Genomic DNA, 24,459 nt, shown 5'->3' with positions numbered 1-24,459 from the left:
GAAAGCAAGAGGAAATAGTATGGATACATAGCACTGTGCAAACAGTATTTTCTTTCAACTCTTGAATTTCCTTTTAAACTAATTATTTCTGAAGTCTGTGAAACATCAGAATTGCCAGAAAAAAACCATTCCATTATCACTCTGAAGTAGGGGCAGAAGAGAAACCATTCCGACTTTCCATGTCGAATTTACACCAAACTCGTATTGGAGAGAAAATATTTATGCAGAGATTAATAAATTACATGCAGAAAAGGGTCGAATTTAGAGCAATGATACAGCTCTATGATCTTATCCAGATAAATGACAAATACTACAGGCTTATTGTCACATAACTTCTTGAGGTCAGGTCTCTCCATTGAATTCTGATTTGGCATTATGAACATCACCTCAATCTATTAACAAATTCTCAATCTGATGGGAAGCATGAGCTTTTCCAAATAATTTTCCACCATGCTCAACTCTATCACAAACTATATACAAAACATTTAATCACTAAGGGTTTTGTAGTGGTGTTTTTTTTTTCCTTAAAGCAGTTGCTGTATTTAAAAACAAGGTTCTGAAATTACCAGATCACATGGTACATTATACCAACAGCACTAATATGCAGAGTTAGTATTGCTTGCTCATTCCATACCATCTGTGCTCCACTGCAACGTGAACACAAAGAATAAACATCACGATGCATTACACTGATTGATATCTGAAATGTGTGATGATGAAGACAATAAACACACGCTCTTTGGTGTAAGAGTTCCACTGCTCCCAACTCCTCACAAATTTAATGTTCCTTAAACAGAACAAGTTATTTACTGAAGGGTGGAAGCAGTGTGGGCAAATCAAAGACATCCAACTGCAACATCACCAAACACAAACCTACCCCAAAATTGGAGGCTGCAAAGCGGTCCGAAGCAGACACATTTGTGGAGGCAGTGGTGTGTGCATAATAAGCATTGATATTGGCAAGTAAGGTGCTCATCACAGCTGGCACGCCTGGGCACATGTATTTAGAGGAGAGACATGCAAAATGCCTGCAAAAGGACAGTGATGTAAGTCATTCTGGTCTCTTTTGTGCAGCAGGACTTGACCTTATCCCTTTAACAGACCCCTTCTGCTGGCGGGCAGCATGAACAGGTGGAAGTTACGTTTTATCACTTTATGGAACTCCAGCATCACAGAGTTTTTATTCAGAAAGATGCCATCTACACAACAGCTCAAAACAAAGAGAAATCCCTTCACTGCAGCCATTTCCAGATCATAAAACAGCTTCTCAACCATTTGTTGCTGACAGTATGTGACTTAGTGATGCCCTGGGTCCTGACGCCAATTCTTAGAACCAAAGCTGACAAAAGGAAATTGACACAATTTGCTGCTGCTTGAGGCAGACACAGGTTCTGAGGTGTCATGAGGCAGCAGCAGCTGGAAAACATTAATTTCCAGTGAGAGTACACACCAGTATTTCTGTGCTGCACTGATATGTGATTCCTTATGGCTAACCCATTCAGATTTCAAGAAGTGTGCACACTCATTTGCATTTTCCCATTCTCTCATTAAATTCAAGGAACCCTCCTCCAGGAAATCTCAAAACTATGGTAGGAGCATCCAGGCTTATGAAATTATTAAAAAACTTTAAAAAAAGTCTGTTAGACCTAGAAAAACATAAATCAGAGCTTAAGAGGTTTTATATCATGGGAGATGGCAAGTAAAGTTCACTCCAAGAGGCACAAGACATGGGCCATTTTTACACAGAAATACTCACAGAGTTCCCAGAATAGATCTGGGAATTACTTTCCAAATATAACTTTTTCCCTGAGGGATTCACAGAATCACAGAATAGTTTGAGTTGGAGGGGACCTTTAAAGGTCATCTAGTCCAACCTCAGCAGTGATCAGGTACCCCTTCAACCACACCAGGTTGAAAATTCCATTCAACATGACCTCGAAACACTTCCAACGGTAGGACATCCACCACCTCTCTAGGAAGCCTAGCCTATCCTACTGTTTCACCACCTCACTGTAAAAGATTTCACCCTTTTATCTATCCCAAATCTAACCTCTTCAAGTTTAAAACCATGCTTGTTACATGACACTTAGTACCAACTGGTCATTTAGGCACTGGGTAAATATAAGCACATGAAATGGCTTTGTTTAGCTTTAAGAAGAGAAGCTGTGAGGAGTGGGATCTAATTAGAGAGGCAGTAGACCTTCATCCTTGAAAATTTTTCACATCCCTGAGCAGCCTACTCCAACTTTCAAGTTAATCCTGCTTTAAGCTTTGACTAGACCTGCAGAGAAACCTGGCAGTTCTTTTCCATTTTGGCTTAAACCAATAGGCAGAAAAGCTGCTTCCAAGGTGATATAAGTACAACTCATAACTCATCTAACGACCCGTAACCCAAAACTTGCAGCTTCGAATGTGAAAAAGTTCACTTTTGTCTGCTACACTTTATATTACATTTGAAATAAGGAATGAGCCAAGCATAGCAATACCAGTCTTTAAGAGGAAGAATGACTAATCCCAAATCCACGTAAAAGTATAGTGACAAGGAAAAGGTTCTTTGAAGATACAGAACTGCATCAGCCTAGCTCTAAAGAGGACAAATCAGTGGCACCATTACTCAAACTTTCTGCAAATGCTTTCAGCAGCACCTGGGAAATTAGTCACTTCAAAGCACTGTAACACTTGCCACAACAGACATACAGGACAAATGCTTCCACAAAACCTCATCTCTTCTCATATTATCAGAAATCTTCAGTGGGAACCTTGAGCAGCAACTTTTTAACAGAAGAGCTCTCAGAGATTTGAGAATCTCAAAACAGAAATGGTAGACAATAATTTCTAGACTTTGAGGACACCAGTGATTCCAAGACAGGAAGTCTCTTCCCATTCACAGTAAGCTCCACAAGGAGCAGCTGTCACAGCCAAGCCTTCCATTACCAACACACTTCATCTGCTAAACAGTGAGAGTTACATCAATTAGTTACACCAATTATCTGCACTAAGGAACACAGGAAATGGGTCTTACGTCATGGCCTGGTATATTGACTCAATGCCGTAACGCATTGCAAATTCATCAACGATCTCTTGGGCTGTCTCATCAAAATACACCTTCCATGCATCATCTCCTTTGGCATCAGGGATCTTCACCACCCCATTCCCTTGCACATCTGTGAGATGGTGAAAGAGGTTCTGAAAAACAAAACAGGAACAAGTTTGTATGTGAGGCTGCTTGAAGATGTGAAGTAAGATTCATGGAAAGCATGGAACGGCTGAGGTGGTGGCACTAACACAAATTTCTTTGTTCTCCTCTTTTTTCCTCCTGCTTGTTCTGTATTTTCTGCTTTTACCTTCTTTTCTTCTTGAAAGACTCTCATAACTGAATCTTTCACATGCATACCTACAACTCTACCCAGCAGACAATGTGAATGACTCAGAAGAGTGCTTACAGTGCACTGGAACCATACACTAATTAATTTTCCTGAAACCTACACATTTCTGTCATCAGAATAAAAATGCCTTAATATGGACAAGCTATTTAAATTAGCTGATATTACGGCTCTGTATCAGCATTATAATTATTATTACACAGACCAGTCCAAACAGATTTATTTTTCTGAAAAGGATACCCTTAAAATCACCCCTAAAAGCTAGACAATTGCATTATTATTCAAAGTAACATTTCACTTTATCTAACACTGCAAAAGTTTTCAGCTATCATTGCTATGCAGAAATTACACATTCAGCTCAGTGGGTTTCTCAGTAATCCTCAAATTCATGTCACTTACAGATACATCAGCCTTTCAGACAGCTGGCTCCCTGCATAAGTGATGCGAAAATCTAATGATATCATTAGTAGCTAGAGGACTTTGCTCTACAGTACTATTTTTCTTGATTATATTATTCGTGCTGCAAATCATCTTCATTTTAGAATACACAAAAGTAAAAAGGTGATAGTTAAAAAGATACCTATTTGCAAAAAAAAGAGCAAGTGATCATGCATGCTCAAAGGACAAAACCAAAACAGGTTACTGAATAGTAGCCATCACTGAAATAAAAAGCAATAAATATGTACTGAAGGACAAAACACAGCCTACTAAAAGAAGTCTACTTTCTGAGCTTCATATTTATCTTGGAGAGAGCTCGTTTTAAGGCCAGAAGACACCAAAGAGCTCATCCAGCTCAGTATCTAGATAAACATGCTGTTCCCACAGATGAACATTCCTTTCTGTGATAGAACTGTCCTTCTCTGTGTAAAATGAATTTGCCTAACCCTCACTGACCTCAGGATATTCTTGTATACAGGGCTCTGACTACTCTTCCTTATTCAGGCACTTTTGAGACTGACTTTGCTGCCTGCCTTTTCTTTGACACAGATAGACGAGGCATCTCTCCAAGACAGAGTTTTTCCCTTCAATCTTTCTCACAAGTCATCTTTGGATTTCTTTCAACTTCTACTGTACTGCCTGTCCAGCTCAGTCCATCCTGAGACAGGTTAGTACCCAGAAACCTCAGCTCAATTTGTTCCCCATCAGTTGTTCATAACTATACACCACTGCAGCAGCATAAAAGGATTTATAACACTGATACCTCTGCATCAGTCAACAAGACAGAGACTCCCTCCTCAATCAGAATTTACTCATAATGCATTTTGGTATACTTCCTCTAAAAACAGACAGAGGTACAGTACATGTTGAAAACATCACTCAAGGAAATTCAGAGGCTTCTCCACCTTAAATTCATCATGGGCTCTGAGAGGAACCAAAGCCTGATCTCTCCCTGACAGTAGCACAGCTGTGACAGTGGGACACACTGAGCCAGTCCGTCCGCAGTGAGGGGGAGACAGCTTAAAGCTGCCTTTGCCTCCTTGACAAATGTGGGTTTGATGATTCAGTGTGTTACCACCAGGCCTGCACAGCAGGGAAAAGAAAGCTCACCTATGGCAAGGAGAAACATTTCAAGGAAATAAAGGTCAAAAAATTGCTATTCCCATAGTCAGAATGAACAAATGTTCCCACTTCTTACCTCATGAAGGCAAGTGTACTGAACATGATATGGAGCCACTTTCTCTTCGCCTTTGATCTCCACACTGATTTGCAGGCGAATAGCCCCAGACACTGCAGACTTATCTGTTCGCTTCTCTAGAAGGCAAAATCATCAGCAATTATATGCACTTTTCATGTTCAGAGCACATCTCAGGGAGACAATACCAGCAAAAGAAACTGCTGGAACCTCGGGCTGAGTCATCATAGAGAAAACTTTCTCTTTTCTTTCAATAGTGCTAAGCAGACATCAGCAAAACAAGTGCCATCATACACCCTCAATATGACACATCTAATTAGAACTATGTACGTTTTTAGACATAAGACAGCCTTCCTGCCAGCAAATGTGCTGGAGGGTCTTTGATTCAGTCAGATGAACCAGAACCACCAAGGACAGATTCCTTTTCCGAGAACAGGGCTGACTGATGAGGAATTTGTTCCTAACTTCACCATAGCCCTTAACTCCTGCAAACCGCTGGAAGAAGATTTTGGATCTCCTAGGAGACGACAGGTCCACAGCGCCTGTCAACTCAGCACCATCTGGTTGCTTGCTGGTACCTTCTACAACAGTCACTGGAAAAGATCTCAACAACTCGCCAGCCCAATGCAGTGCACCTGATGTTCTTACAGACCTGTAAAATGCTTGTGTTGACACCAAAAGAAAGAACACAGGACAGCATGTCTCCAGCAAAGGTGGAATAGAGTCTTGCTCCAAGCATTTCTCCCAATGTACTATTCAATGGCTGACAAAGAAAACATCAACCTTCTGACACACTACACTGCATTTTAACTGGGATCAGCTTTGCAGCTGCTCTGCAGCAGCATCATATGCCCTTGAAACCATGTAAATCTTTTCTCCCGTTCTTGCAAATTGTCCACATGCATCCAAGTGCTCTCAAATATTCCCAAACCAACCTGTGACACGTTCCCAGTCCCAAGGCCCTGCTCACCAAGGTTGTACCACACATCCATTTCACCACTCAGAGTGCGAACTTCAATGATTGTTTGCCCCAGGAAATCATCCGACTCGCGTTTCAGCCTCTGCTTGACACGAGACTTGATGTCATCATCTTCATCCCACACTCGCACCTTGATCCGGTCAGAGGAATTATGGCACTCACTGAAAACAAGAGGAAATGTAATATTAAGAGCGTGCAGTGCAGCCAACATTTATTTGCTACATGCTCTGCATTCCTCTTGACCCACTCCTCCAACATAAGAGAGATGTATTAGCAAAATGTAAACAATCTGTATTTATTCAAAAGTGGAGTGTTTGATATGAACCACACAACTTGCTGGTGCACTCTAAATGCTCCTGTGACACAGCAGATTCTGCACTCCAAATGCATGCTGAATGACCACCCTGCTCTGACCTCAGCCACCAACTTCCCAGGTGGCTGTGACTCTACTACTTGTCCTCATTCTTAGCAGCAGCTCATAGAACCCAGGAATTCTCTTCACAGATGTCAGTTTTGCTGAGCAGCCCACAGAAGCCTGGGGATAGCTAGGCTGGTTAATGCCAGCATACACCCCCGCCAAAAATGACAGTCAGCATGTAACTGGTTTCAACAGCTCTCTCCACCAATGACCTCCTGTTCAGCTGTAGGCTGTAAGGGATACCTGTCTTTATGCAGTTTCTAGGTTAGCACAGTGGAGACCTATGGCAAACACCCTTTGTGTGCTGGTTTCTAACATAGGATAAATAGCTCAGGTGGGTCTCTTACTTCAAGATGGTCACAAAGCAGTAATGTATCAATGCATAATAAATTACAATCATATGATACACCACACTGCCTGAGGGGAACAGGTGTGATATGACAGTTACAGCATTGGTATTTAATTACTAGAATTGATTGTGCCTATTATTTACAGCTTAGACTGATACTTTGTGCTCTGGGTAGATCAATAAAGATATTTCCATTAATAGAAGCAGTTTACTGTTTGATGAATCAGCACCCTCCAGTTTAATGTACAGACAGGATTTACAGACTCTCCCTCTCCTTCAGGTGTTTCAGATACCTTTTGTAGATCCAAACAGGCTCTTGGATATCAGAAGTGGGTAGAACAGTATTATAACAGCTTTGCTCATTTACAGGGCATGCAATAAAAGCAATTTGAATGCTCATATGAGACCATGACAAGGGTGATTACTCACCATAGCCACTACAAATGTCTACCCTCGAGCAAATAAAACCTATGGAAACAGGCAACTGCTGCTGAAGGTCTGTTTTCTGGCCTTTTTAGCATTAACATGCTGCATCTGTTGCTAAGCAACAAGGGAGAAAGAAGAAATGGGTCAGAAGAGCTCTGCTAAGCCTGGTCAATAGGATGTGGCAGTGGCTGCTTATGAGCATGCTCTCTGCCAAGAAACCATTTGGGCTCTTACTGCCACCATTGTGATTCAGGACAACATTTAACAGACATCCATGCAGCTCCTACAGATTTTTCCAGTAGCGAGGAATAGCTGGGAATTATATGGACAAGGTTAGAGGCAATCCCATGCAGCTCAGATCACAGGCAGAGCACATTGCTGCTCCCTGCCTTTGCTGTGCAATCAAATCTGTATTTAGAGCTCAGAATAAAAGAGGTATGATGCTTGTCTCCCATCTTCACTCTCCTCTCTCTCCTCCTTTACTTCAAGAATGTCTTCCCAACAAAACCATGCAAACAAGTGTTCACAAGCAGGGAATGGTTGGAACTGCTGCTCTTCGAAGCTCTCAAAATTATGTGAGTGCTTTGCCATGTCTGCCAGCAATACAGCCTAAGGATGTAAAAGAAATTCTCTGTTCCTGACATGGTGCACTAGTGTACACCTGGCAGTATTGTAGAGGCTCCATGCTCAGAAATGCAGGAGTGCCTGAAAACACAACTGGGACACAGACATTTACCAAGCATCAGTAAGTTAACTCCTGACTTCATCAGACATCACCTTCTGGCTGACAGCTCTTTGATAGGACCACTGTGGTCTTCCTTCTTTGCTTCCAATGGTCTTTACTTAAGGAAAACATTCACTGTTCAAACCTGAATCTAACTTAAGCAGTCCCACGCATCATCCCCACTCCTGAGGTGGCTAGCTATCATCCTTCACTCAAAGACAGCAGCATAATTTCACTGCAACATCCTACAGGAAACCTTCCAATAAGCATTTACTGAGCGACTAAAGCTTCTATTTCACATCTTTCTTGTCTTTAAGAGACTGCTCAACTTGCTTTCTTTGTGGTGGTCCCATGCCAGAGAGTGAGCTTTATCACTTGCTCACTTCCGTGAAAAGCCTTGAGCTGGTGGCTTACCATCAAACATCTAAGTGAACCACAGCCCTTGATTTGGTATAGCAACACAGCTGTGTCAAAACCACTTCACTTTTCAGTGAGCACCCCAAAACAGAATCATGAACACTGGAAGACTTGAGCTCGCTGATGGCAAAGAATTTTCTAACTAATGAGAAACAGTTTCCAGTTTGTCACAGTGACACAACTTTATAACTCTCTGACTAACAAGCTCTACTGCTAGATGATCTCCCCCTCATTAATATAGGAGCTGGCACATTTCTCAAGATGCCTGCCCCACTTCTTACTATGTTTTTATGATTGATTTCACTGTGTGCACACATACATCTGTCCACCCTCTCACAGCTGAGCTCTCATAGCTTCTCCGAAGAGCATGCAGAGAAAAGAAACACACTATGACCCCACCAAAAGGAAGAAATTGCCAAATACTTTCAGGTCTATTTCAGAGAGCAGGAGACTGGAAACCAGGTTTGTTCTGCACATGACTCAAACATTTTCTTTTTTATCCATATTGCCTCAGTGTTTGGAGTGGTGCCATTTTTATAAAAGAACTTACTTTTACACTTCAAGCTACCAAATGAAGCAACATTTTCCAGAAACAGTATACAAACAAAATCTAAAAGAAAAATTAAGATGAGATTTTTTTTTTTTCCCCATTAAGATTTTCTGCCTGAAGCCAGTCGTTGCTGCACTGGAAGCAGCTGAGCCCAGTTCTGCTGACTTGCCTGTCATCCCACTCTCTACCTCCATCAATTTTTCCACATTCCCCTTTAGTCTTACACAGCACCAAAGCCCCAGCACCCACACACGTCCCCTGCACTGTCAATATTTGGGTCTCTTCCCATGCCCAGCTGAGGGGAAGCACGAGAGCACACGAAGCTGTGGTTAATTCTGGTCTGCTCACACAGTGACATGCCCACACACACAGTAATTAGTATACTGGTGGCTAAACAGAACAAGCAACTGTTGAATTTACACTGTAGTTCCTCCTACAATGAAGTTAGCAATTTGTATCCTTCTAATCTAGCTCCAACTTCTGAAAAAAAAAAAAAAACTGTAGGAAGTGATTCTTAGTTCTAAGATCTCTGCCCATCTCTGATGGCTGGACCAGATGGGCTTGGGCAATGTCAGCAGTCTGGGACAGGTTCTGTTCCTCCTAAAAAACTTAGAGGGAAAGAAAAAGAAGTGTCCAAAAATGACCATAATACTACTTCTGAACCAATGATTCAGTCTTTGAAACAAGTACCCTAACAATATTTGTGCTAAATATGCTAATTTTACCCTGTAGAGTTGATAGGCTAATAAAGGCAAAACACAACACGTAGATTTAAGCAAGAACAGACAAGGAAAGTAAAGGACCAGAGAAAACAACAACACTTTGCAGATTTTAACATGAATCAGTCAAGCCCAGAATTGAGTAGTTTTATTGTATTTTCTATTGTTTTGTATTGAACCACAAATATTTATGGTTCAAAGAGCCTAGTGAATGTCTGTGTGTCCATATTCTGTGAGCAGTTTCCTTTCTGCCTGCAGTTCTCAAGAACGGCCTGTAAAATTCCACAGTCCGGTGCAGGGGACATTTCATACAATGGTAGATAAAGAGAGAGAGAGAGAGAGAGAGAGAGAGAGAGAGAGAGAGAGAGACAAAGAGAGAAAAGGAGGGAGGGAAGGAAGGAAGGATGGACAGACAGAAGGAAGGAAGGAAGGAAGGAAGGAAGGAAGGAAGGAAGGAAGGAAGGAAGGAAGGAAGGAAGGAAGAGCCGCTTGCAGAAATAATGGATGAGAGTACAGGAGGTGGGAAAATGCCAAGGAAAAAACAGATCAGCAAGATTTTAGGACCTGTGATCATTTGAGGAGTACCGTTCTGCTTCTGAGGAGCAAAGCCTAAAAAAAAAAGAAGTGATTTTGTGGATAATGAGAAAGGAAGAAGTAGTTGTAGCAACCAGCATGAGAAAGACCAGTAAAAAGTTGCAACAGCAAATAGAAGGGGAGCAGAAAAAGAGTTGTTTTGGGAAATAGTGCGGCTTAAAAAGTAAGAGGATTTGAATGTGGTTCAAATTAAGTGTCAAAACATTGCAGGGTCCAATTGGCAGCTTAGTTGCAGCAGGAATGGAAGGCAATAAACTTCTCAGAAGAGACTCATCTTTAAACGATGAGAAGATTCCTCTTTTAGGGAGAAAAAAGGACAGTGTTGAAAACACCGAAGGCAAAATCAGTGGAAAGAGAACAAAGGAAAACTCTCAGTACTTTGTAAGTTAAGCATGACAGCACAATAATATGCCCTGAGAGCCCATTGCTGCTGTCTAAGAACAAAGAAATGAGTTTTCACTTCTCTGCTAGCATGAAGGTCTTTTCTTAGGAGAACAAATACAATCATTTGCTGTTACCCAATGTTCAACAACAACAAACAAATTAATGGTGCAGCTCTTCTAACTACAAAGAGCAGATAAAGTGATTTTGCATTTTGTATCACTAGCCATATTAACTCAGCTTTCCAACTGGTGCTTGCCACAGGGCATCAGGTCTGCATACAGGTTTAAGTCTCGTGTTGGTAATTGAGCAGGGAAACAAGTGAGCTGTATCAGAGTGCCAGTTTCAGTATCTGCAATTCCTGGAGATTAAAGAAAGCAAGACAAACTGGATAGCCCCTGCCACACAGTGAAGGCAGTCTAAGGGGGAAGAGTTACAATGGTTATAAACACAGTGATCTCAGAAGTGGAAGTCGAAAATATAGCTCTGGAACAGCACATATAATCACAGAGATAACTAAAAGATATTGAACTTGACAACACGTTCAGCAGCTAAAAGGAAAATTGCAGAACCAAACAGAAGCTGGGGTAACTAACCAGTGGTTAGTTGAGCAGCAGCACCATTCCCAGAAGATTAACAGGTATGTGTATCATGTGGGCTCTGCACATCCCAGAAAAATACTGGCTGTCTGCTAGCACAAGGCTCTGCATTCCTTTTAAATCAGTTATTCTTCTGCAGTGAGAAAGAATAAACATCCTCTTGCAACCTGTTCAGAGACAATGTAATCTGTTCCAGGCAATGACTTCACACCCACCATTCAAAGCTTCAGACACAGCTGTACTCAAACAATACAAATTCAAAGGAATATTACTGTAAAATGAACAAGTAATTTTGCACATATGCCAAGAAGAACAGAAACATTTAGTGTTCACAGTCTTTAAAGACTATGGCATTCCCTGAACAAAAGGTATGGACAAAAAGCCTCCAAACAACCCCAGAGCTTTCCCTTTAAAATTGCCCTCTGGTCAGGTTTATCCTCCTAAGCACTGTCTGCTATGGTAACCCATGCAAAGGGATGCTCAGCTTCAGCCTTAAAAGAAAAAAAAAAAAAAACAAAACCAAAAACAAACAAACAGGAACCCGGCATTTTCCACTGACAGTTTAAACCATGTCTAAATGGGAAATTACTGTCTTGCTCTAATTGCACTGAATATGGCAAAAATAGCTTCCTTTTAATATTACTGGACTGCTTCATAAGGAAATGAGAATTACGCAGACTTGTTATGAAAGCTTCTATGTTCCGACAGGTTTTGTGAAAACACAACAGCTAGATGGAGAAGAGAAACCCATACCAGCTGCTGTTCCTGGAAAGCCTGCAGCCTGCTGGCTCTCATGTACCAACCACTACAGACAACTCAGAATCCAGCCGCTGGCACGACACATGCTGCCTTCTGTCCAGCCAGAGTTAAGGGCAAGGGAAGAGAGGTGAGGGCACAAGGGAAAACAGTACATAGCAAATGGAGAAAGACATCTGTAAGCCTGCTCATCACAACTAGAGGAAGGAAATTATAATTTACTGTGGGAGGGAAGAGGCTGTAAACCCAAGGGAAGCAGAGTTTCCTTAGTGCATGTTCACAGAACATTGTGTTGCAGCAGTGGCTGGAGTCCCCCACCAAGCTTCCTGCTGCCAAGCACCATATATGCAGAGTCTGCATCAAGCCTGCAACACTTTGAACAGAGAAAAATCAACAGCTTACGTTTTCAAAGGTCTTCAAACGCTGATGAAATATACAAAAATTTCTCCATAACAACCTATTTCCTAAAGCTATCGATGTAAATATACAAAGAGATAATTTTCAGAAAGAAACAGCCTGCAAATCTTGCTCAGGCAACATGAATACACTGCAAGAACTGGTGATTAATCTAAGCAGATGCCTACAGTTATACAGGCTAGTAATGACCTAAAAAGCACTTAAAATGGAAACCTAAAGCATTTTCAACTTTGTCTTTTCTAAAAAATTATTCTAAATCTGGTCTTTAGAATTGGGTCAAATTGCCACATTATTTTTTTCTGAAAATATATGGAAAAAGAAGAAAGCCATTTTTAGGGAGAGATATTTAAGTTTACATACTTTTCTATCAATCACTGTAAATAAGCACAAAACCCCTATTTAAAATAGGCTACCAGAGACATTAAAATTTTCAAACTTATTTAAGCTGCTTTTAATCAACTTTATTGAGCTTGTAGAGAGAATTGTATCACTCATCTGTACAATGTGTGCCTTCATTCATGCCATGGTTATAATAACAGTGTTATAATTCTAATGACTGATGCACACAGATTTCTGGCTCTGTATACAACTGGAATTGTGATGATATGGAAGGCACTAGGCACCTAATGAACATCAACTACAAACAAAGGCACCAAGCCAGAACTGCTGACACACACACTGGTAACTGACCTGACCTCCCTACTTACACACCTCACTCCTTTTGTATTGTTTAACCATTTTGAACACCAAAGCTTTCATATGTCTACTGCACAGTTTTCAGTAACTACCACCACCCCTTTCTCTCACTACAAGAAATTAACCTCATTCTAAGAATAAAAGACACCTCCCCATGCAACCCTTGAAAATTTGACAATCTCTTGATTGACCTGACAATCTCTTCTAAAAAAGCCTGGTATGTAATGGGTATTTTGGGTCTGAATGTGTTGATTTAAATTTCCATTTGATTATGGGTTAGAAAATTTCAGAACTTAAAGAGCTGTTAGCTGCAAAAAGATCCATAAATGCAAAATAGAAACACGGGTTTGTAGAGAACCAGTGCTGTACATGCTTTGAAATAACACTCTCCTCATCCAGCAGAAAGTGAGCTTTGACATCTACTAATGAAACAACACACTGATTGCAGTACTGAATGCTCTCTAGCCGTCAGCGTGGACAATATGCTCATTCCCTTCATCTCCTCCTGCTATTCCAAGGCAAGGAAGGCAACCACCACAGGTAAGACAGAAAGCAGCATCAACTCTAATGCCCAAGAGCCTGTTATCTGCTGAATCACGGACGTGGTGATTAAGTCTAAACAGTGTAACCATTAAAACAGTGACATTTATCACACTCTGCTATCTTTAAACAGAGTATTTGCTGAAGCTCCTAAAATTAGAAGGGAGCACACTGCAAATACCATGGTAACTACTTGGCATGGTAAATCAAGGTCCTTAAGGCTCCCACACAGACTTGCTGCTATTGTGACTAGAGTTATCCAAATGGCACCTAAGCATACTTCCTACTTACCAAGCAGAAATGTTACCTTGGATTAAACCAAGAATAAAGGTAGGGGCTTATTCATTTAAAATAGCAGTAAGATTTTTTTCTGATGTTAATGAGTACCTCAAAACTGCTTAAAAATAATCTTTTTTTCTACTGTATGTTGTAAAGCTGGACTGATATGAAACTGATTTTAAAACACAAACAAATTGCACTTCACAGAGAGAGCTCCCTCCAAGCAGTTTAGGAAAGAACAGGGAGGAAAAGAAAGGAAGGAGAGAGATGGTACAATGAAAGACCTTACACATGAAAATAAATAAAGATTGTTGATGTTGAAAGAGATCACCCAGAATCTTCAGAGAACAGTTGTTCGATTTCATGTCTCCATTTTGGTTTATAACATCTTCAATGACAAACTGAGGGTTCTGATTACTTACTCAATAAAAGCAGGATGTAGCAATATATTTTGAGTGTAGCTGTTATCTAAAGAATTGTGCCTCCAGCCTTTGCTTTCAATTCAGCCCTCAATACATTGATCATCTTGGAAGTTCTCTCTTGCAACAATAACTCCTTTGAGTTATTGTTACATTGATGTTCCAAAACTGAAAGAAGAGGCTGCTGGTGTCACAGACAATCCTAAACTACCTACCTTTAAATTTGATTGCCAAACACCAGTAGTAGATCCCAGAAATAAGTCACTGAAGTTTCCTTAGTTTTTTACACAGATTTTACTCTCATATTAAAAGGAATTCTTTTTTAACCAGGACTAACAGCTGCTGATTTAAATATTTTCCTTTTTCTTTAGCATTCTCTAGGAAAACCAATATAGAAGTGTTTATAAAACAGATAATTTCCATATACACAAGGAAGACAGATGGGATAAATAGGTGTGCACTACCTACATTGTTAAAGATGTCAACCCTCCACACACACACAATGCTGAGCAAAAATAGAACCGTCCAAGATTATAGGTGATGTGGGAATGCATACAGACAGAGAAGACACAAAGCATGGATCATACTAGCAGGTGAGGTTGGGCTGAGAGTCCTTGTCAGAGCACTTACAAGTAAAACTTCTCTTCCCATACAGGGTTCAGATTCCCAAAGATCGTTTTTGTCCTCTTCTTTGTTTTACCCACTTGAACAGTTACATATGGATCACTGGACCCAGTCTTGTCTTTGGCCTGCAGACCTTGAGCACACACCACTGAAAGGAAAAAAAAAGGTTACCACCACTCTGCATTAAGACAGTGTGTCCAATTACTGTAGTAATGCACTCCCACATCCAAGCAGGTGTTTCCAAGTAAGGAAACGGGACCCCTGACTTTTAAAAAGAAGCCCCAGAACTTTCTGTTCTCCCCTTATCGCAATTGGTCCAGAGCCAGCACAGGGGCACTGGTTCACTTTAGAAATGTTTCTCAACATCTGTACCTGTTTCCATTGGCAGGAGGCCAAGTTGTCCGTCCTAAAACTTTAAGTATTTATGACGATCCACAAAGGAGCTCAACCGCTTTTTTGGACTGCCTTAGCAGTGTAACAATGTTCTCTGCACTGTGTTCAACTTATATTTCTTTTATTTGGTAATGTTTATAATGTTTGTTATTATTAAAACCTTTTGTTTTACAAAGCATGTCCAGAGAAGTTGTCTTGCTATTATTAAGCCACTCTGGGAAGTTGCAGGTCAATCTTCAGACTTGATACATCTTCAAGTAGCTTATTACACACTGGTTATGTGTAAGATTGTACCAGATCACCAGCAGAAGCAGCAGCTCATAATGCCTGAGAACCAGGAATATCCCTCACAGGAGCATTTCTGATGAGCTGCAGCTCATGGTGTGTTACAGTGCCTGCAGTAGGGGTATCTGCACCTGCTACCTGTATGTGCACCCAGCAGGAAAACACAGAAGTCAGAGAAGCCCTTCCTTTCTGTTCTAATTTCACACCAACTCTCTTATTTGAGGCTCCCAAGCGAGACCAAGAGAACCTGTGACTCTCCCACTCACCGGTGATCGTAATCTTTGCTGACCATTTTGAGGTACCATCAAGTACGCTCTGTTTCACGGTCTTCATCTGCTGAGCATGCGTCATTTTGCTCTCACAAAACACATCTCTGATCAAGTCAAAGATCTCAGGTTTGTTCCGCTCCCGGATTTTCATGCGATCCTTCATGGCCATGATGAAATTCTGGGTCCGGTCTTCAGCTCCATGCTTTGAGCTCTTCTCTGCTGCTCCTGTGCACCAGAAAACACACAATGTTCATGAGGAACAAACACACAAAAAATCATGTCTCACTGAATCTGAATAGGAGGATCAAAGCTACAAGTTACCCTCCACATGGTGGCTCCTGATACTGACATTTACACTCTGTCCCCCCTGTTCCAACATACACAGAGAACTTGGACACGTGGAGGTAGAGGGAGTAGTTCCTCTATAATCTGGGATCAGACTGCCCTCCTAACAACAGGTTGATTAAATATCCTTACAGCTAAGGAACACCCAGGAATAAGGTTCTTAAATTAAGAGCAGGCATCAGCAAGGCCTCTGCTCTCATTATCTTCCTGTGAATAAATAAACCCTTGCTTAGGCAAGTTGTAAGAAGAGGACATAGGACCTCCATTACAAGTAGTACCCATGAGCTTGTTTCACTGCTGCACTTCAGCACCACGGAAGAGAAGTTCAGATGGGTCCAAACTGTCGGCATTTTCTACCCATATGTGCCACAAAACTCCCTGCTGAGCTCAGAGTCACTGCAAATCTATGTCTCCTTCTGCCTGGAACCACCCTGTTTGCATCCAGGCATCAAGTTGCAGAAACACAGAGTGCCTCCCTGGATGCTATTCTATTTTATCAGTCCACACGGAGACAACTCAATCAATTTCTAGAACCGCACAGGTACATTAACTATAACAAATACCTATAAGATAGCAAACTCAAGAGTTCAAAACTTAGGCTATTATAAGCATGCAGTGTTACTACAGTGTCCATCAGCTGGGAAAAAAAAGAGCCAGTCTGTAACAAAGTATGTAACTGCACAGGTAGTTATCTCCATCTGACAAAGAGAAGCCTTTTCCTTGCATACTTCTTAAAAAATTTCAAAGTTCATATAATTATGAGATAAGACTACTCCCACCACTAAATACTTCCTACTCAATTCTGATAGTCATTTTCACTGTCAAAATTCAGAAATTGACTACTGTGTCAGATGTGAGACATCCATCAATAAAAGCACCAATGTGAGCTAACCAGGGCAAATAACTCAGGTGTGAAATGAAAAGCAGGATCACAGGATTGCACACAGTCTCTCTATACACTGTCTGCAGCATTTTTAAATTATGATCTTAAGTCAGATTAAGTTAAACCAGTACAAAAGTCCTGTGAACACGTTCAGTCATAACCTTTCTGTTTAATGTAATATGCTTTTGTTTGGTTTTCTTCTCCAGGATAGTTTAATTAAAGTAACCTTAGTCCTAAGAAAAGTGTTCTCATTCAGGTATTCACCAAATATTAAATTACCTTAAAAACATGTATTAAGGCAGGTGCAAGGAGTGTGCAAAGGGAGTCATCAATCACAAAGATACTTTGAACTGTTTTCCTCCAGAAGTGGGCAAATATGATATCTGAAGTGCCCCTGCTATAAGGAACTACAGTTTTGCATACAAAACCATTTCAGCAAGCAGTGACTAAATATGAAAAAAAGTCCTACGAACGCATACACACAGGGGATCCCAAGTAGTATGTAACCAAAGAGAATAAACCAGTATGCAATAAACTGTAACCACTGAAGTGTCTGAAGTTCATTAAGGATGCTGCATACCAAGGCATGTTACTAAGGACCTGGGTGTGAAACAAGCCATAATTTTACATTACCTGAGTACCTTTTCATTTTTCTTGCTAGAGGCTAGATGTTCAGTATTTCATTCAGTACAATGAAAAGTACATGCCTCAGAGTTTCCTGTTGTTGGCTTAAGATGAAATGAAATCAAAAATACTGTTACTAATTATACAGTCCCTTCCTGTTTCTACTCACCGGTGATGCACCTAACATTTATTAAAGGAATATGAAACAGAAATGATACCAAGGGCTACACTTTGAACTTCAGATAAAAAGTGCTATTCAGCTTTAACAGAACTAGGTCTCCTGAGGATGGAGATGAACTCTATGCTATATACGCAGAGCTACAGAAAATTACTGGGAAATTGGGAAAGGCCAAACTGAACAATTTGCCTTTCCTAGCTGAAATTCTGAGATCTGTCATAATCCAAAGAAATCAACTCTGCCCTGACCTTTCTGACTTAAAGAAAATTAAGAGCAAATTAAAACTCATCCTAATGCAAGCATTGCAGGAGCATCAAATGAGGCTTTAGAATGCAAATTGGGACAAATGGAGGAGTTCTAATTAAAACGTCCCCACAACCTCCAGAGACCTTGCACAGTGGATTTATCCTTTGCAAGTCTAGCAGAAGTCCAGGGCACCCTGGGTTGCAGGATGTTCAAGCCACAACACACAGACGCCTACAGCCTCTAGTCACCTCCAAAGACTTGGCTCTGCTTTTTGACTCCAGAGGAAGTCCCCCACCTTCATTCACAATGCTTCCCCACTATGCCCAGATTGTTTGCAGAGGCAGCTTCATCATTCCTTCCCCGGAAAAGGTCTCTCTCTGCCTGCAGAGACTGTGCCTGAACTGCAGAGCAAAAGCCTGAATCAGACAGACACCCTATGTAACAATACAGACTAACAAAGAACAGACGATGTCTGTTCTGCTGTCTCAACAACACACTCACTTAATTTTGAGACCTGCTTCTTGGTACAAAACCAAGAAGGCTTCTAAATCAACCACTGGGCGACTATTTAACTATGATGTATGTGTTTTAGAGGCAAAACATGTCACTATACTGAATGGCAGAGGGTGCTTTTCCTGCTCTTGGACCGGGATTGTGTTTCTTCAAGCTGCAAAGAAGTTTTTGGTCAGTGGATCAGCTTTTCAAATCCTGTGGATGACAACAGAAAAGCACTGGAATATACAAGTAAAGTGTAAAGGTTCTAGGCTTTCCTTCTTCCTCTCCATGACTGAATTATGAGTCAATTTATGACTGGAAACAGAAAGCAAATATATCTATATTGGGAATTGTATTGATACAGCTATTAGTAAACCACCAGTGCTGTTATTCTATGCTTTAAGAAGAATTCAAGAAAGCAACACTGTTAGGATAGAAGGCAGCTGTTCAGTAGGCGGATAATGCTTAGAAATTATATATTCCTGAAACTTAAAATAGATATTCAAGTTTCAAATAAAGGTATCCTTCTTCCTTCTGTGCAAATGTTTTCCTACACAGGACTCTGGGAGCAAACAACTGTTCATCACCATGGTGCCTAACCATCATCCAACTCAGAAGCTAAGACGATTAGCACATAATTTAATTGGTCTGACTAACCTCCCACTCCCTGACCCGGTTTCAGAATGACAGCCTCTGAACTCAGAGTACAACACACACAAGTTTCTCATCCAAAAAGCAACAGTTACACCTGCTTCACAGTCCTGAGTCAAAATGCATCCAACAAAAAAGCCAGCCCTGAACTGCACAGGCCTTTTTACCAGGCTCTTGCTCACATAAATGTCATTCCCTTCCACCCTCTTAGTAATAACTTCTCTGCATTTGTTCCTTGGTCTCCTAAACATTCAGCCCCAGATTTACTCTTTCTTTGATACCAGAATTGCCCAACCCACTGTAATTCAGTTAGTACTACACCAGCGCTCATGGCAAGAGATAAAAGCTCAGTTTCCAAAAGCTCTGCATGCCATGGGGATGTTAAAGAACATCCCTTTATCCACCCTCAGCCAAGTAAGAAAGGAAAGGTACCCATTCAGCAGAGATTTCTACTACCAAGAATAACAAATGGCTAAAAAGAGAGCACTGTCCCTTGAGCAAGTATTTATGAGCTTATGATGAAAAGGTATGTGTCCTATCATTAGAATAACTCCTAAGTACCTACAATATAATGAACCAGGAGGCTGCAGTACACATACTACAACAGATTCCAGGTTATTGCACTTCAGACATCACCAATTCATGGAATAGCCCTGCTGAAGCAGTACAAATGGGTTTTGATTCAAATTGCAACAAAGCATTCCTGAATTTTTCACCAGTGCAGTACCACACTGATGATAAATTTGTTGAGTGTATCAGATAATAAATTTCTTAAAAACATAGAGACAAAAAAAAATATCCCCAGAAGAGACAACCAAAATTAATTCTAAAAGACTTGGAGAACTATCTTCCCCAGAAAGGTATGAAGGATTGAAAATGGATAAACAGCACATTCTAAATCTAAGAAATAAAACCCCAGGTGTCTACCCAAAATTTTAAGGCATAAACAATGGAAAAGTATTTGTGACCAACCTGAACATTCAATTTACTCTAACGCAACATTTTCTGGACAACTTACACAGATTGAAGTGCATATATATCCTGAGGCATCAATGTATAATCAATAGAATTGCAATTGCTGTCAGTCTGACAATTTATTTTACTCCACTGTAACATTTTCTGGAAGCCCTAAATAGACATAAGTGAAGATATGTCCTGAGAATCTTTTCGGTTTTTTGCCAACAGCAACAATAAAGCTTCTGTAAGGAAAAAATCCCTCCTGAGTTCAGTATACAAGAAAGTTCAGTCTTGAATTTATGGGATCTCTAAACTGTTGTTTCTCCCCCATGACATCCTGTTTATCATTCCTCAAGCACAGATTATGTTCTTCAAACATATGTATAAAAAGAAATTAAACCTCCCCATTTTCCTCTGGCTTGTTTGGTTCCAATTAGAAAAATTTTAGCATGAACACACCAAAGCAAAGAACACAGTTGCCTGAAATTGCCTTTAATACATTTCTAGTATTGAAAATAATTGTTCTCCCATTCCAGAGGCACATTCATCCCCTTCTCCATCTCCCACCACTACCCTCTGTCTTTTCTATCTTTTCATTACACAGTTATCATCTCCAGCTTCCTTTACACCTCTACCCCAGCTAATGACACCTTCCACATTCACAGTAAGGGTAACCCTGCAGACTCTGCTCACAGTTTCTCATCCTTGATTCTGGACACCTTACAAGTAACTCAGTAAGTAAAATTTTTGTTTGGTTGGGTTTTATCTTTCTATATGCTTCACACATTTTATGTCTGGTGTACTCTCAGTTGTTTCCTCTCTGTTTCTGTAACTCTGAATGATGAAGTATCCTGAGTTTACTTTTGAAAGAAAATGTGAAAACATCTGCAACCCCCCTTAATAAAATAACAAGTTCTTACTTAATGCTTTGCCATATATGAAAAGTAATTTCCAGTTGTTTCTTCTATTCTATGGCAAAACACACAGTATTGCCACCGTCAAATCCCACAGTCTACTGCATAAGATTATGTAATTACAACTGAGATAAGAAAATCTTCCTCCATGGTTATTCTTCAGTCTCAGCTCCAGAGACTTCCTATTCCCAGGGAGTCTGAATCACTGAAATTGTCTTCTACCTTTAATTTTCTCACAGCAAATTCAGCCCTTTTTCTCTCTTGTAAACAGTAAGCTTGAAAAGATCATCTTTCTCTCTGTAGCTTATCATCCTCTTCCCCAACATGGTGAGAGCATAAACAGGTTCAAACACGGATTAAGCCAATTCATAGAGCCACTGCTGCCAGCTATGGAACAGTATCTACTACCCAAAAAGGCTTTAAGATATGACAACTGTAAACTGTAAGAGTAAGCCAGAGTCGTTGCAGGTGCACTACATGCAGATGTCCTACACCTCTGCCCTGGGCATAGAATAGAAGAAGAATAGAAGAATAGACTAGAGGCATTCTATTAGGACAGACCTAGTACAGCTGTTTTTATTTTTTTTGAAACAGCATTGTCCTTGCCCTCCTGTCCCAGACTGCCAAGCCTCTCTCTTGAAAGATTAACTATCTTATATCATCCTCTCTCAAGACATTCGCATAATTCTGCCATTACTACTGAACTCTCTCCAGTACCCATTCCCATCTGAAGTCTCTCTTCTTGAACATGGATAGCCACTACTACCCTCCTCTGCAGGAACATACTTCTTCTTACTCATTAGCTATTTCTTTAATACAGAGATTTTCCCTGTTGTTCCCAACTTCAGGACCACTGCTGTGTACAACAGCTTTGTGCCTGTTTCCACTCTGGTGCTGATGCAAACCTAATCCTCCTCTATCCTCCACAGATTTCTCTCTTCCTGAGATATCACAACTTCCTTGCAACATCACAGCATCGTGAGTATGCATCTGAATCAAGTCTGGATGCCTTGAGCTTTTCACCTCAAATACTGAAAATTATCAGTTAGCAGAGAGTTCTGGTGAACTCCCAAAATAAAAAGGTTATGCTCAGGAACTGACCCTGTGCACCAGACTGTGACAGAAAACTGAGCTATGACAAAACTACACTCTCCTGGACCAAATGCAACACCACAGCTCTTTGCTTAGTCACAGAAAGGTCTCAACAAAGCCAAAGTGCCAATGATGCAACTGTTCAAATGCTATAAACTCACCTCCCAGCCTTCAAAGACAAATCTAGATCTGCTAAGCAACTGGGAGACAGAGGTGTTTGGCCAGGATCAGATGTGTCTTACAAATGAGTCACTGCAAATAGCCCTAGACCTAACTATGACAAATTTAAGACTCTACACACGTCAAAAATACAAGGATAAATGATATCCATTTGAGGTGCTGAGAAGAGTCATGAGAAAAAAAAAATTACCTATGATTCACTGGTATCCCTTACTGAATCACTCAGCCTGGCTTTCCCAAAAAACTACAGCCTAAGGCAGACACAAGATCTGACTTTTTATATTCCTAAAACTGCTGACAGAAATTTGCACTAAGCCCCTTCATCCTTCACAAACTTTTCTGATTTCTTTGACTTATTCCATCAAGCTACAATTACAAGAAAAGTAAGAATGAACAGAAACAGGCACACCTTCCTACTCAACATTTACCACACATGGAAGAAATTTCTGTTCTATTTAGACTGAGATACTTTGCTCTCAAGCAGGAATGTAAGTCTGAGACTGAATTAAGAAATGGTATTTCAAGCAAATGAAAACAACTGGACCAAGGCAGATGCCTAAATGAATACTTTTTTCTCTTTTTTTCCCCCTTTAATCAAATTCCTTTTAAATTTCCCATTGTTTGTGCAAGATGTAATTTATTCTGCAAAGTTAGAGTTCCTTAAAGAGATTACTTCATTTTTTACACCAACAAAATAATTAGAAACGCTAGTAGGAAGATGAAATGCTGCCTATATACTCAAACACCTCTGTACCTGACCCACCATCTCTGTTAACTCAGCCCTAGGTCTCTAAAGTGGTTCCGCCAAGTAGACTTACTGATGAAAAGACAAAATGCGCTCCCAGGCTGCTGTTGGTACAGATAACCCAGGCTAAGCCCATGGTCTCTATACCCTAAGCAGGAACCCAGTGTTGCCCTAAGAAGTGTGAAACAGTGACACAGACTCACAGTTGGAACTAGCAACCCGACTGCAATACCAGTCACGGGGGACAGAACAAATGTCAGAATATTCAGCCTCATACCCTATTCATCCAACCCACACTTCAATGCAGGATATGCTGGCAAATACACAACCTGAGCTGACACAAAGAGAGCAAAAAAAACAAAAACCCAAACCAACAATCAAAAAATCAGCAAAACCAACAAACAGATGATAAAGAGTAAAGAATTAAAGCTTCTTTTAAAGGACATCAAGAACAATGCTGCAAAGCTCTTCTGCATCATTGGAGCTGTCTGTGCCTCCTGGAGGTAGGTTTAGCCCAATGGCACCTTTTCAGAAAACACACAGTCACTTTAATCACTGCAGCTTCACTGATCCCTGAGATACCAGCAGTACATTTAAGAACACTCTGGCAACAATTTCTGGAACAGCCACACTCCACTGGCCACTACTCACTCTGCAGGCAGTCAGCATTGAGCAAGTCTTGGCACTTCTCATGGCACTTGACCCCACACTCCCCACAGCGCATTCCCTGCCGTGCGATGCCCCACAGCAGCCCCTCACATTCATAGCAGTAGGTAGGCGTTGTGGCTGTCCACACTTCGAAGTTGTGTGGGGTTGTACAAGAGATGGGGTAAATTAAGGCTTGCAAGGTCTTCTTATAGACATGAGATTTCTGAAAGGCAAGAGCACATGTAAACCAAAATTCAGAAAGGTGACTGAGCCTATTTTTGCTGGTTAATGCAAGAGTTTTACAGGAAAAGGAATGACCAGTGCAGTGAAGCTACACATTTGAGGTGGACAAATGCATCAAATTTTTACATGCTGTGTCAGAGGACATCCTTTACCTTCCAAAAACGTCTCCCCAGGCATTAAAAAAATTGGAAGACAACAATTAATGTTTGTGGATCGGAAATATCTTGAATAAAGCAAGTTTCCCACACTGTCCCTTATGGCAGATAGCACGGAAGGAAATGGAAAGATCACTGAGGTCAAGAAGTGTTTGGACAATACCATCAAGGCAGATGGTGTCTCTTGCGGTGTCCTATGCAGGACCAGGAGCTGAACGCATTTATCTTGATGGGTGCCTTTCCAACTCAGCAT

The 24,459-nt window shown here is 40.8% G+C and overlaps 1 protein-coding gene across 1 annotated transcript in view; it reads right to left on the bottom strand.

Annotated features, from left to right (window-relative positions):
* The window catches only part of LOC136374278 (serine-rich adhesin for platelets-like), a 206,126-nt gene that overhangs the window by 53,841 nt on the left and 127,826 nt on the right, over positions 1-24,459 (bottom strand). The window contains exons 18-24 of the mRNA XM_066339578.1: positions 23,812-24,031; positions 15,848-16,075; positions 14,910-15,051; positions 5,987-6,156; positions 5,020-5,135; positions 3,023-3,186; positions 878-1,028 (exon numbers count right to left, since the gene is read on the bottom strand). Of these exons, the coding sequence (XP_066195675.1) occupies positions 878-1,028; positions 3,023-3,186; positions 5,020-5,135; positions 5,987-6,156; positions 14,910-15,051; positions 15,848-16,075; positions 23,812-24,031 (1,191 nt within the window). The remainder of the gene's footprint in view (positions 1-877; positions 1,029-3,022; positions 3,187-5,019; positions 5,136-5,986; positions 6,157-14,909; positions 15,052-15,847; positions 16,076-23,811; positions 24,032-24,459) is intronic.

This window comes from Sylvia atricapilla, chromosome Z (assembly GCF_009819655.1).
Source record: "Sylvia atricapilla isolate bSylAtr1 chromosome Z, bSylAtr1.pri, whole genome shotgun sequence".
NCBI lineage: Eukaryota > Metazoa > Chordata > Aves > Passeriformes > Sylviidae > Sylvia > Sylvia atricapilla.
The sequence above is the reverse complement of the archived record's forward strand: the minus strand, read 5'-3'. Positions and strand labels throughout refer to the sequence as shown.